Genomic DNA, 14,026 nt, shown 5'->3' on the forward strand with positions numbered 1-14,026 from the left:
ATGCTATTTACAGATGTGAGTCATTTTACGTTATCTCTAACTTGTGAACATTGTTTTGTAAAACTACTGTGAATGTAACTTAACTTTGTATTTTCGTTTCATTGTGTCGCAACGTCTACGGAAAAAGCGTAGGTTTAATTTAATCAATGGAATAAATACTAGATAGAATTTCAGAGGAAAATTATAAAGCTGTACATAAATGGTTTTGTAAATCTGGGTTATAGTCCACAAATTAAAGACTACGTCCAAACATTGAAATTGTTGTCTGGAGTGAATCGAAAGGCCCTCTTGACCTATGTGGAGTATATGGATGCATGCACACTTGTACAGTATACATAAATATATTTTGCAGTGCAGTGTTATTTATTTTAAGGGGCATCGCAGTGCATTAACAAAGGCAGGATGGTTATCAAACGTTTCATCGGACTTTTCTACATATTTTAAGTATACATTCACCACAAAATTTCAAAAATAACCTGAAATATTTATAATCCAAAGCTGGGGTTAATATTTAAGCCCATGTTGACTCCGAAATCAAAGAACGTTAAGAATATTTCGGTGATCAAAAGCAATAGCTGAAGGTATTTTCTGGACTGTTTCAAACTCACACACACAGACGAAAAGTCACGCACGATCGACCATTTAGTTCCGGTGTTGATGGTCACACACGATCCAGCTTCTGGGTTAAGTTAGAAAATAAAAATAAAAATAATTTTAGGACATATAAATTTTACAACTTTGTTGGGGTTTAGTAGAAAAAAGCCTAGTAGCCAATCGTAAAAATCAAATTAAATACAAACACTAAACACACCTTAAAATAAGCAACTCCACAAGTATGATAAATCTAAGGGAGTACGATCAGTAGTACGTTTTCTGTGGTACGATGAATGTTGAACAAATTGTATTACTCAGAATAAACAACGCAGGAGTACATGATTACTCACAGCTTACACATAGAAATTTGAACCTGAATGCGTTGTTGTTGACTAATGAAATAATTTCTTGGAATGTAATGTATATCGGTTTGACTTTCGAAAATTGATGTACTGCACAGTAAATAACTATCAGGGTATGTACAAGCTTTAAGTATCCAATACTCAATGGTACAAGAAAGACTTTCTCCCTTCGAATAATTAAAAATCCAAGCACGTTCCACTAGACAGAGAGGCGGTATAAAAGGCGGGTAAATTGATTAAGTGATCGTCTGTATTGGCGGTAATCGGTAATCAATGGTAATCGGTAATCAATACCTGAAGTGATTAACAGACCCCGCCTGCTAATCCGACGGCAGTATAGATTCGGTTAGATTCGTCTCGCTATCCATTTACATTACGGTTGCCACTGACATTACATCGTTTTATGTAATAGGTTTAAATAAATTTGACACACTCTTTGAGGAAGATAATGAGTTCTGTCACAACCCATAGTTTTAATGAGTAAAGGTACTACGAACATGAAAATCCATTATATTTTGGTTGTGGTTTAGTTAAATTAATCTAATATAGTTTTGCGAATGTCAGCTACGTTTAGGCCATTTGTCAAAGGGATCATAATTTTGTCACTTAAATTTGTTGAGAAGGGGGTTTATTCTTAATCAATGTTTTACTTATTATCCCACATCACAGGAAAACACACATCGACACACACACACAATATACGAGACATCACATCGTGTGTGTTTATCGAGACATCACATCGATGTCTTGTTATTCATCACAGGATATTGCTATACATCAAATTTAATGTCATAAGTGTGAGTGTTCAAATTAATTAATTTAAAAAGCGAGTGGTCACGTGATTTATTTGGATGAGCACTAAATATATTTTTTATGTTAATATTCGTAGATCGATTTGCATTCCGTAAATTAAATTCAAATAAATTTTACATCACGATTATCTATCCTCATTATTTTTATGATTAACTTTTGAGGATGTCTTCATGGCCTTTTTAACTGTAATTAGTCGTACATATTTTTTACTAAACGAAATCTCTTTTTACTCAAATGTACCTTTTTCTGAGTCAGAAATAAGCCCAACTGCAAGGAATAACTTCCTAGTCTTTAAAGGTTCCCAATTTAATGATGTGTAGACAAAGGTTGACCTTGAATCATATGATAAATCTTATTTGGCAAAAATCTAAATTTTAAAACCGATTAAAGGAAAATAAAGAGTTACAACAGGTTGATTTGAAAAAACTAATACTCCTACATTATGTTAAAACTACATCTTAGAAGGCGATAAAAATCAAACCAATTTTAGAGTAGAATTTAGAGTAACCTGTCAATTAGTTTAGCCCGCGGGTGTTCCAAGCCTCAGCTTATCTTGGGCCTCATCCTCATCAATGGATGCGTAGATCGCTGAATAATTCATTGAGTGACGACATCTACACCGGCCTAGATCAGCAACACACCTGGGACCTCACATAAACATTGCGGTGATAGTCGTCACCTTCACCACACTGTACATCCTAGGACGCTAGGACACTAGGTTCTAACCAGGGTTTTACACATTATTTCAGCTTTGAAGGTTAGAGATGCGCGGAATTATCGTTAGGATAAAATTCATCGATTGATAGGATTTGAACCCGAGACCTTCATTCCTAAATGTCGTGTAGAACAGTGTACCATCAATCAGACATACTTTCTCTAGCTTGTCAACAACCCTTATCATGCAGTGGGGTAACTATGTTAATTTATGTGAAGTGAAAAATCCCCATAAAAATCAAAGTTTCCGAAAATGAAAAAACTCGAGATACCATGGAATAGTGTTCCCACATACCAAAATTTCAACAAAATCGGAACACAGATGAACTGTAGCTCTCTACACATCTACTTACACAATGTGTCATACATACACAAAGACATAACTTCAAAACCCACATTTTTGGGTTCAGGGTGTCCCAAAACGGATATTTCTATCTAATAAAATCAAACTCAAAAATTTTGACAAAAACAATAATTTCTCCACATGCTATGTATAGCTGGAGAAATTAAACATACAGGAAACAAAATTAAATATTGGCATTGTCTATTGGATACTGAAGTAGACTTCCCATCTATATGGACCAGCTGTTGCAAATTTTTTTTAAAAGATTTTAATTTTTTTTTAAATAACGTAGTTGTGTGAGCCAGCCACAGAATTGGCTAGTGTCTAAAACTCTATGTTATACCTTATTTTTTGCTGCTGACCAGGTTGAGGGTCATAGCAGTTGCTAACTCATCATAAGTCATTCCCTATAAAAATTACTTTTGACTTGGTAAAAAATTGTGTGTATTTGACAGAATTTAGTAATTAGGATCAGCACAATCTGTAGGTGGCTCACATCAACAACGGCGATTTTGATCTGGCTACAAATTTAACATGGGGGTGGAATGTCTAGATATTGGCTTTGTTCTTTAAGCTATGCAATCACGACCTTGATATATATGACGAACGATAATCACACACCGAAGTAAGATGGGTGTTCTCCTCCCCGCCCTGCCACGTCAAAACTGGATTGATGTAACATAACTTATGCAAATTCTCTGGTAAACATCCAGTTACAAACCTGCAGACGTTGACTTGACAAGCCATGAGTGATGCGCTGCATCGTCGACCATGAAACTGGTTTACGCTTCGCCTTACAAACGATGAACGATCCATCAAACATATGATTACTTTTTCATTGAAATGGCGAGCACACAAAGTAGGTATTTTAAGCCAAGTATGAATGGGGATGAGTGGCGCGATCTTGTAGTCTTGTTAGTGACTAAGGCCGACATATTCCTTAGACACAGCTGTTAATTAATAGCCCATACAGCCAATGACAACTAAGGGACCTAAAGTTTATAGTGGAATCCGAACCTCATTTTTGCCTTTATTAACGAATTGGTCTAAATCAGGATAGTACTCACTAGTGTGGACGTTAATCCACACCAGGGAGTATCGCATCCACAGTGCATGCCTATAAATATCCATTCACAATTCGCGACCTGCTAGTAGCTGGATTAAAGGACGACGCCATTGTTTTTCGTCAAAACTGAAGGATTATAATACCGGATTATTTTAAAAAGCAAGCAAGATACGTATTACAGAATAAATATAACGAAAGATGAACATTGTATAATAATGAGCAAATGTTTTGATTTTTAAATAGTACATTATGTTGACCAAGCCAATTGAAATAAAATACTGTACACTAAGATAACTATCATGATGGTAATTCGTTTTAGAATTAAAATCCTTGAAAATATGACTAGAGTTTTACTATTATCAATAACTTATTTTACAAAAACGAACACAAGAATAGTTGAAACAATAACTAAACTTTTGAAGTTTTGTTCAAAATCTCCACAAGAGCTACATGTCAACGTAAGTTTTTATGATGACATTTCCTCAACTGTTGCTAAACAATTTAGCTTTTTAACCTAAAAATATGCCCGTACAATTTTAATAGTACAGATTTGCGAATTGATTGGTTTATGGGGGGGTTTATAGGGTGGAAATGGGTTTTCAAATTGTTTACCCTGTAAACATAAAATGTTGCACTTTCTTTCCAAACCATTTTGTGGAGCTAAAAAAAAACCCAAATAATTTTGTAAATTGAAGCATTGTTGTATGTCGAGCGGTTACTGACAAATCCCAAAAAGTGTAAATTTAAAATTACCACGTTATTCTTATGGAGAATAAATAAACTGTTGTAGCTTACATGTCTAGTCTATAGACATATTTTAACAAAATGTTGAAGTTTTGTTTACCTAATACTAAGCTATCAATATTTCAATAAAGAACTCCCATATTTTCTTCCCTGCAGCAAACCTAAGTATTCATCAAAATTAATAATATTTAAATGGGAAATAAATCTGACAATTTTTAGGGAATATTTTAGTAGAAATACAGCCAGGTACTTAAATGGAAATTTGCTTAGTCTGCAGGTTTGATGCGGCGGGGGTATCATAATTATAAAACGGACTGAACTCAGCATATAATCTTTAGAGGTGGTTCTACACTTCAGCAGCTCTTGACAATAATTGATAGCACATTACAAGCCATGAAATATTACCATAGTAATTGAACTCAAGTCAAAGTGCATGAGGCTGCAATGAACCAAGTGCAGTGATTGAGATGAATTATGTTACACATAGAGGTGATTTATAGTGTTTTAAGTCTACAACTGAACAACTTTAGTAAGCCGAAACCAGAATATGCATATAATAGGCCAATTATTATAATGTTGGACCTATGAAAAGATTATCAATCTTCAAACTATACAATAAACTGAGTGAATGTTAGCCTACAAATGGCACGTGCCATAATGGCCCCACAATTTCAAAGAGTGTACACTACTACTATTAGGACCATAATTTTGCATTTTTATACAAGAGTGCTATTTCTACAAATTATTGTAGTTAGGGTTGCTTATTAAAGGAATAAACCAATACAACTTTCTTTCAAATACTTGTACAGATTACTTATAAAAAGTAAGAAGGATAAATTTAAAAAATAAGTTAATATTACTATATCAAATTAAATACATTAATGTGGTTTATAACACTAATTTAAAAGATTTAGAGTACTTGTATGTATGTTATATTTATAATTGCATAACTTAATATTGTATTGTATTGTATAACTTAATTTTTGTGAAAGGCAACTCAATGTCGGAAGTGCAAATTTCAGTTAACAAAACTTTGGAAGATCTCCGTGAATGGTTTACAGCTAATGGCCTGGCACTAAACAGTGATAAAACAAAGGTCTTATTTTTTCAAAAGTCAAACATTACAGATAGTTCACAACAAAAATTTCTCGGAGTGATCATTGACCAAAAACTAAATTGGAAGGAACATATTGATTATTTGTTAAAAAAATTAAGATCATTCTTTTTTGCTTTTTCAGTTCTTTCTCAGTGTGCATCAAAAAATGTTATCAGAATAGTTTATTTTTCTCATGTAGAATCGATTTTGAGGTATGGCATTACCTTATGGGGAAATTCAAAAAATAGTAAAAAGATATTTTCAATGCAAAAAAGATTCATTAGAAATATGGCGAACGCTAAATTTAGGGCTTCCTGTAAAAAACATTTCAAAAATCAGTCCATATTAACTTTCCCCAGCCTGTTCATTTATGAAAGCCTTAATTATGTCCATGAAAATAAAAAAGATTTTGAAAAGTTCTTAATAAAAAATAAATACAACACTAGAAACAAGAACCTTTACAGTTACCCAATCCATCGGACAACAAAATTTGAAAAATGTCCTTTTTATACAGGCCTGAAGCTGTACAACCATTTGCCGAATAAATTTAAACAATTGGCAGTAAATGTTTTTAAAGTTAAAATTAAAGAAATTCTACTGGATAAGGTTTATTATTCCATCTCAGACTTTTTAGCAGACACCTCCTTGGGTTAGTCATTGTACATTTTTATTGTTATTGAAATCTTCTATGTTTTATGTAAAATGTTTTTTCCATTGTATTTTATTATTAAGATTTATGTAATTGACAAGACACCAGTTACTGCTATAAGCACCCAATGTAACGTTATTTGTGTCAATAAATTGATTTGATTTGATTTGATATTGTTTATTAAGGTTAGCTTAGATATCTGGGGTATTAGAAACAGTTTCAATTCATATAAGATATTCACAGTACAATAATAGGAAGATAAGAAAATCTTAATTTGCCACGGAAATGTTAAGGTCACATTATAAATAGCACAACTCAATACATCTGTTAACAGTTGCACTTAGTAAAGTGTAGCATCCATCATAGTGCGTCTTATCATATCTCAACTCATTTATTTGGCTTGCTTTGAACTATCTGAAAGACGCTACAAGGTGATAATTATCATAAAAACACATAAACAATGATTGCATTACAACTCGACCTATAAAGATGAAAGAAAGTTTAAAGCAAAAATGTAAGCTAAGTACAAAAAAATCTCTATATCATTGTTTAACAGTTTACTGATAGTTTTTGGATTTATATTTGACAGGAAATTCCATTCAAAGGCCTAATCATCCTTAAATCACATGCACTACAATGCATAACCTTGAATTTTTCAATAGTAGTCCTGCCATACAAAAATCTAGAATTAATTCCAACAAATGGGACTTTATAACTGATGGAAGGAAGGTTTGAAGGATGTCAAGTGCTCGTTACAAGGTGGTCCAAACTTACCAAATCATCACAACCAGTCAATGACTTGTATCTGCTCCATAATTGGCAACCGTGTCACAATTGATGTGCTAAGGACCTTAATAAGCAAAGAGACATGAAGGATCAGCTCCAAACATGATTGGACGAGATAGAATGTATCAGTTCAAACTATAATATTAGCTCCAACCATACTATCAGCTACAACCATAATAGTCAGAGACTGATCAGCTCCAAATATGGATCAGTTATAATTACAAAATCAACTCTAACTGTAATATCAGTTATATCAGTGTCTCAAATCCAGACAGAATATCAGTACTAACCATAATATTAGATCTAACCACAGTATCAGCTCCAAACACAATATCAGAACCAACCACAATATCAGTTACAACCATAATATCAGCTCCAAACACAATATCAGCTCCAACCATAATATCGGTCCAAACACAGTATCAGTTACAGCCACAATATCAGCCCCAGCCATAATATCAGCCCCAACCATAATATCAGCTCCAACCATAATATGAGCTCCAATCATAAATTAGTTCCTACCATAATAACAGCTCCAATCATAAATCAGCTCCTATCATAATATCAGCTCCAACCACAATTTCAGTTACAACCAAAATATCATTTCCAAACATATGAGTCATAATTGGCACAGATAGGATTTATCAGCTGTCACCACAATATTAGCTCCAACTATGTTATCAAATCCAACCATAATACCAGCTCAAATTATAATAGACATAATATATTTCAGCTACAACCATAATAGACAATAAAGACAGGCACTTCTGCTCCAACACAATAAATTAAATCAAGAGAAATAATCCAACAATGATGCAATGACTCATTCCAGGCCAGTACTGAAGGTTAACAAACAAAAACAGAGCATTGGTGTTATGTGGGGAAACAAAATTTACAATCTTGATAGAGCCGCTAATAAACCTTGACATACAGCCTCTCCCATGTAATCTTCCAGCTTGATTCAACATTTGCAATTCATTGAGTGCAATGTCGTGTTGCTTATCAATAACTTTTCCAAATACAAATTCAAATATTCAATTACATACATTAGCGGTGAATGAATTTTAAATATGTTTAGTGTCTCCCTTAGGAAGGACTGTGAAGGTGTTTTGAAAATAATTCTGCATCAAGGAGATTCTGAGATTATTAGTTTTATGGTCTGTAAACAGTTTTTACAGATAATAAATTGCTTTAAAAAACTTTGATTAGTTATGGTGATTCTTAGCTTGGTAAATGAAACTTTTCTAGCTTCGAGACCGAAATAGTTAAGTTTGGGAAAAAAAGATGGACCCTTAAGAAAGTAATGTGAGCTTCAATATACCATTAATCTTGTGGGTTTATATTTTAATGATTGCTTAAATTTATGTCGATATCCTAATTTTCAGTCAGTTTTAATGCAAATAATTACATCTGACGATAACCACACTCAAGAATCAACTTATAACATTTTAGACAATCCAGAATTGATTGTGTATTTCCTCAAGAATTTCATAAAATTACATAGTCTCAAAAACAAATTGTATTCATCAAACGCAACCAAAATAAATATTATTAACATTGATACCAGATGCCTAAAATTAAAAACTTCTAAGTTTTAACCTTAGATTCACTGATTAATCAACGATTACAAGAAAATAAAAATTTTCAGAAACACTGACTGAAAATGCCAATAAACCCAGCTACACTCTTAAAATCTGTTCCATTAGTCCCTTGCATAAACACAACCAACCAACAAACTCATCTCCTAAAATAGCTTCAAAGATGTATTGCTTTTGTTCCAATACAATTTGCAATAACTCTGTTCCTACTAACTAGCTTATACTATTGTATATTCCGGCTGAGTTTCTGAATGTATTTTTAAAATCTTCTCATCTCATAAAATTTAATTGAAATTTAATCAAGAATAAGTGGCAAAGATTAGAATTTCCATTCCTTGAAACTTAAATAAAACAACATAAATTGCCATAATCACCTGTTTAGTTATCAGCTGAGAAATATCAACAATCGACAAATAGATACCCATAGACACATAGACTATTGATGCATGTATTGATACTGTCACTAATAAAACACACAAGAAAAAGAAACTTGCCGACAATAAGTGAAGATACGAATCTTGCTCATACAATTGTCTTCACGCAAATCATGCAAATAAGGTTTCGCCTTGCAAGACTTTTGAATTTTCATTGCTTATAACTAACACTTAATGCTAGTGTGATTCTGATGAATAACAATAACCTGTTTATTGCGTCTGATGTCCACACTTTGATTGAAAGGTATTGGAGAATGGTGTTGAATAAGTGATGAATTCAATTGTATACAGAATGATCATTTAAATATTCAGTAAAGAAAAATGTTGTTTTTAGCGAATTTCCCTATAGGGAAGAACTTATTACAAGGTGGCACAGTAAGACCGTGACCCAAGATTGATTTACTTTTTCAATTTAATGTCCCCAGAGGCCAAAAACACTATATGTATTTTTTGTACATAAATACAGAGCAATTTTGTACAATTTTGATGAAATTTGACATGATTGTGTGGGGCCTAGATACACTTGAATGAGTTTGCAAACCAGCAATATCAAATCATGGGGGTTTTATATTGTTCAAAATTTTGTTTATCAAATGTTCATCCTTAAACATGAAAATGCCTAATTATCATTGCATCCAAAGTGTAGAGCTTAAAAAACTAATAGTTTTGTATGTTGAAGCGTTGTTGTACAATTACATGTTGCAGAGAAAATTTTAAAATAACTGTACATTTATAAATATCATAAAATTATTCTTATAGAGAAAAAGTAAACTGTCGCTGGTTTATAAATATATTTTGATCAAATCTGGCAAACTTACTCATTCCATACAATACTATTAATATTTTCCATAAAAAATACTTTTTTACTTCCCTGTAGCAGGCCCCCTTAGTGCTTGTTAAACCTAATGTTCTTTAAATAGGGAATCAATCTCTATCATGATCAAGAACAAATTTTACTTAAAATCCAATCAGACAAATGGAAAGTCTGTAGGTTTACTACGACTGGTGTATTGTATCCTAGAAAAACAAAAACAGTGGAAACCAGATTCAGTATGAAGTAGATTTGGTGACGTTCAGCAAAACATCTGCTAGTATTTAGCGATGAAAGACGACTTTGAGCAGTTCCAGCCATGACCCTAGCCAACAAGTGGTATCAATAGCTTACGACTTTCCGAGTGTGTAAATGTCACGTAAATCATCACCAGTCCGTAAACACACTACCCTACTTCTACTCCGTGCTTCACTCCACAAGATAAGACGCAAGACACACTTGAAGTCTGACCGTGAATTCCACAGGTGTACGGTTGAAACTTGTGTTTACGCTTGTATACACGTAACAGTGAGCAGTTAGTAGTTTGCTTCTTTTCTTTTAGCAAATTTCCCATGATATAGTGAATAAGCTATTATTTTAGGTAGGCCTAAAATGGTAAGACCTAGACCCACAACCAATTTTTTTCAATGTCCACAAAGGATAAAAACAAAATTTCAAAATTGTAATTGTCCTTAGGCGTACCACAGACAAGGGAATTCTTAGCGTTTGACATTGTAAGATATTCTATTTATATCTATAAAACAAAATCTTATGAGGTTGACAGTGCAGATTATCCTTGCTATGATGAGAATGAAAAAGCCAATAGATGATTTAGGCAGTGTTGTTTAAAACAACATTTAAAAATCCCATGTAGAATTCTAAAACTATCATAGTGTACTTATTTCTGGACATATATTAATTAAATTTGACAATATTATTCATTTCATACATAGCTATTAACATTACACTCACTAGTAACACACTTTACTAACTTCCCTGATTAAACCTAGCTACTCATTTAAATATATCCGTATTCAAACAGGAATGAATCTGACTCGGAAATACTTCAGTAGAGATCTAATCAAATGGATATTTCTGTAGCAGGATTGCTTCGGCAGACTTAAGTTGTGTTTTAGCTACATAAGTCGTGTTATTTTAATCAGAATGTTTATGGTTCGCTCTGTTGCAGCCATCAGCGTAGACGGGATGGACCGAAGGAAGTACCAATGTCCAGATAACTTTGTCCGTGTGGCCAGCAGCTGCTATTACCTCAGTGTGTACATGGATACGTGGCACGGAGCGACATTTACTTGCCAAACTATGAACGGCAGCCATCTTGCTACACCAGACAGAAAATGGAAGGACAGGCGGCTCAAGAAACTCCTTAGCATGGACATGGCTGGTAAGTAATTTTTTTCATCTTTTTTGTCCCACCTTCAAATCCCAGGATGCTAAGCTGTAGCCCGAGATTATTTTTCACATTACTTCAGGATTGGTCTGCAGGTTGTGGCATTTGATAAAATCTGTTGGTGTTTGGCAAGATTTGAGCCCGGGACTTAGAGGACCGAAGTCCTGTGCTCTACTAGACCAGCTTGCTCCTCCCAATGTATTATTGTTGGGGGAAAGGGTTTTAGTAGTAGAGCACAGAACTTTGGTCCCTGAGATCCCGGGTTAAAAATCTTGTTATCTAAGAGTTGATGCTGCAATCCCTAGGTCCAGCTTGAAGTAATATGAAAACCAATCCTGAGCTAGAACCTAGTATGAACAAAAAACCTATTGGTGAATGATAAGGCATAATTTTTTATCGATTCAGCCATGGTTTTGAAAGGTTCATTGTTGAAGCAGAGTAAAAAAAATTTATAGGAATTCTGGATAAGAAAGAAATAACTAAGGTTATGCAAGATTTGTGAAAGGAAATGTTGTGAGTTTGAGGTTAGGATGGATTGAAAATGACTTTTTGCCTTTAGCAAAATTCATTCTCGAGAAAAAAAATTGTCAATTTGAAGGCAAGAATTTCCCACAAAGGATACTGCAATGGACACTAGAATCATAATGCCAATTTATTCATTGACCCATTGAAACCCAAGCGGTTAATACTACATAATTGTCTTTAGCTGATCCACGAAGCTGGTAAATCTATCAGGAAGTATGTCTAGGTACAAACATAGGTCAAATAAATCCCATTAATGCTAACCTTGGGTGAGCCTTCGTGAGGGAATTGAGCAATTCACGATTATGGTGCTATCAATACATCTGAATTGTTTACGGAGGGAAAAGAATTACTATAATAACCAAACAATGATTGGATGATTGCAAATATGACATGAGAAACATGGATAAAATCACAAATGGTAATTGCAGATGTTGCAAGAATGTTAATGTTAAGTTGATAGGGATACAGCATATAAAGTAAACTGTTTATTCAAAGGTTGTATGAGGATTTTGTTGACAAAAATTAAAAAAAATAATTTATAGTTTTTTGAGTGAATTTCCCACATAACTATTACCTAAGGTCTCTCAGGGGAGGGGAGCGAGCTGGTCTATTGGTTAGAGCGCGGGACTCCGGTTCCTAGGGTCCCGGGTTCAAATCCCGCCAAATCACCAATGGATTTTATCGAAGTGATAATGCCGTAACCCTTAGGTCTAGCCTGAAGTAATGTGAAAAACAATTCTGGGCTCGTGCCTAGCGTCCTATGGCAAAAAAAAATGTCTCTCGGGTAAGACCTCGACCTGGGACCTATTTACTTTTTTGTTTTGATGTACACAGATGTCGAAACAATCGGTCCCGGGTCTAGATCTTGGCAACCTATAGTAATAGCTTTTCCCATATATGGGAAATTCGCTAAAATAACTAATTAAAAATGTTTAAACTTTTTTAACTACCTGATTTGGTAACAGGTACAGACAAAATGTTACTTCTTTTATAGAACAACCAATTGCTGAATCTTAAACAATTTAAATATACTATTTAGGTTCACTATTTAGTACCAAAGTATTGTTCATTTTTCTTTTACCGTCCATTTTAGTAATACAGCACGGTAATTTAAACGTGTTAAGTAAGCGAACTATTAATGTGGGCCAATGAAGGTGTACAAAGTGCAATGAACTCTGGGTTATATTTGCCACTTAACTAACACCTTCACAAAGAGAGTTTATCTGTTAGTAATTGTGCTCACCAGAAATTGGCTCTCGGCAAACAACACAGCCAAATATTGATAAGCTACTGAAGACAACTACATTGTCAGCTTACAAATCTATTCAACTATGTTTACTGTAGAAACGCAGTAGGATATTTATTGTTTAATCAGAGTATTATGATTTTTTTTGGGTTATGGTCGAATATATCTCCAATTGTAACTTACAAGAGGTTGTTAAAATACCCCTGTAGCTGTATTAAATTGGTGCATGGTTTTTTTTTTTTATTAATATCTAATCATGATGGTGCTGCTTGAAGGGGGAAAATATCTGATAAATTTAATATTTCTTAAATAGGTGGTTAGTATTTTGCAGTGTTAATTTTGTCATGAACTTTTTGTTGAGCAGTCAACTTTATTTTTACCCAGTGGTTTATTAGAGTTATTTAAAGTGCAAACTTTTCAGAAATATCATAAAAACATTATCTGACTATTTCTGTCAAGTGTATAATGGAATATACAATTTTGTTCTTCCTCAATTAATAGTAGGTATGAAATTTTTGAATACAATTTTTGAAAACCAATATTAATGAGTAGGCTAATATTAATATGGGTAAATAATAAAATATGACAAAAATATCACCACCGCAACAATCCTGCAGAAGCGAATTTCCATTTGCCCGATTGGATATATATACACTGAAACACTCTCTTAAACAAGTTAGATTTATTCCCTATTAAAATCAAATAACATCAAGTTTAGTGAGTACTTAGGTTTGCTGTAGTATTAAGGAATGTAATAAACTTAAATTTATTTTAGTAATGTTATAGCTTTGTATAAATTGAATAACTTTAAAACGTACATTTGATGGAAAAAAATAT

The 14,026-nt window shown here is 33.4% G+C and overlaps 2 protein-coding genes across 2 annotated transcripts in view; one reads left to right on the top strand and one right to left on the bottom strand.

Annotated features, from left to right (window-relative positions):
• Positions 1-14,026, bottom strand: part of LOC128986148 (HIV Tat-specific factor 1 homolog) — a 78,283-nt gene that overhangs the window by 43,305 nt on the left and 20,952 nt on the right. The gene's annotated exons all lie outside the window — the stretch shown is intronic.
• The window catches only part of LOC128986149 (lithostathine-1-beta-like), a 32,117-nt gene that overhangs the window by 13,164 nt on the left and 4,927 nt on the right, over positions 1-14,026 (top strand). Inside the window, exon 2 of the mRNA XM_054406319.1 lies at positions 11,200-11,412. Coding sequence (XP_054262294.1) covers positions 11,200-11,412 — 213 coding nt within the window. The remainder of the gene's footprint in view (positions 1-11,199; positions 11,413-14,026) is intronic.

Source organism: Macrosteles quadrilineatus, unplaced genomic scaffold (genome assembly GCF_028750875.1).
Source record: "Macrosteles quadrilineatus isolate MER2022 unplaced genomic scaffold, UCM_ALF_1.0 Scaffold_2__2_contigs__length_208266976, whole genome shotgun sequence".
Taxonomy (NCBI): domain Eukaryota; kingdom Metazoa; phylum Arthropoda; class Insecta; order Hemiptera; family Cicadellidae; genus Macrosteles; species Macrosteles quadrilineatus.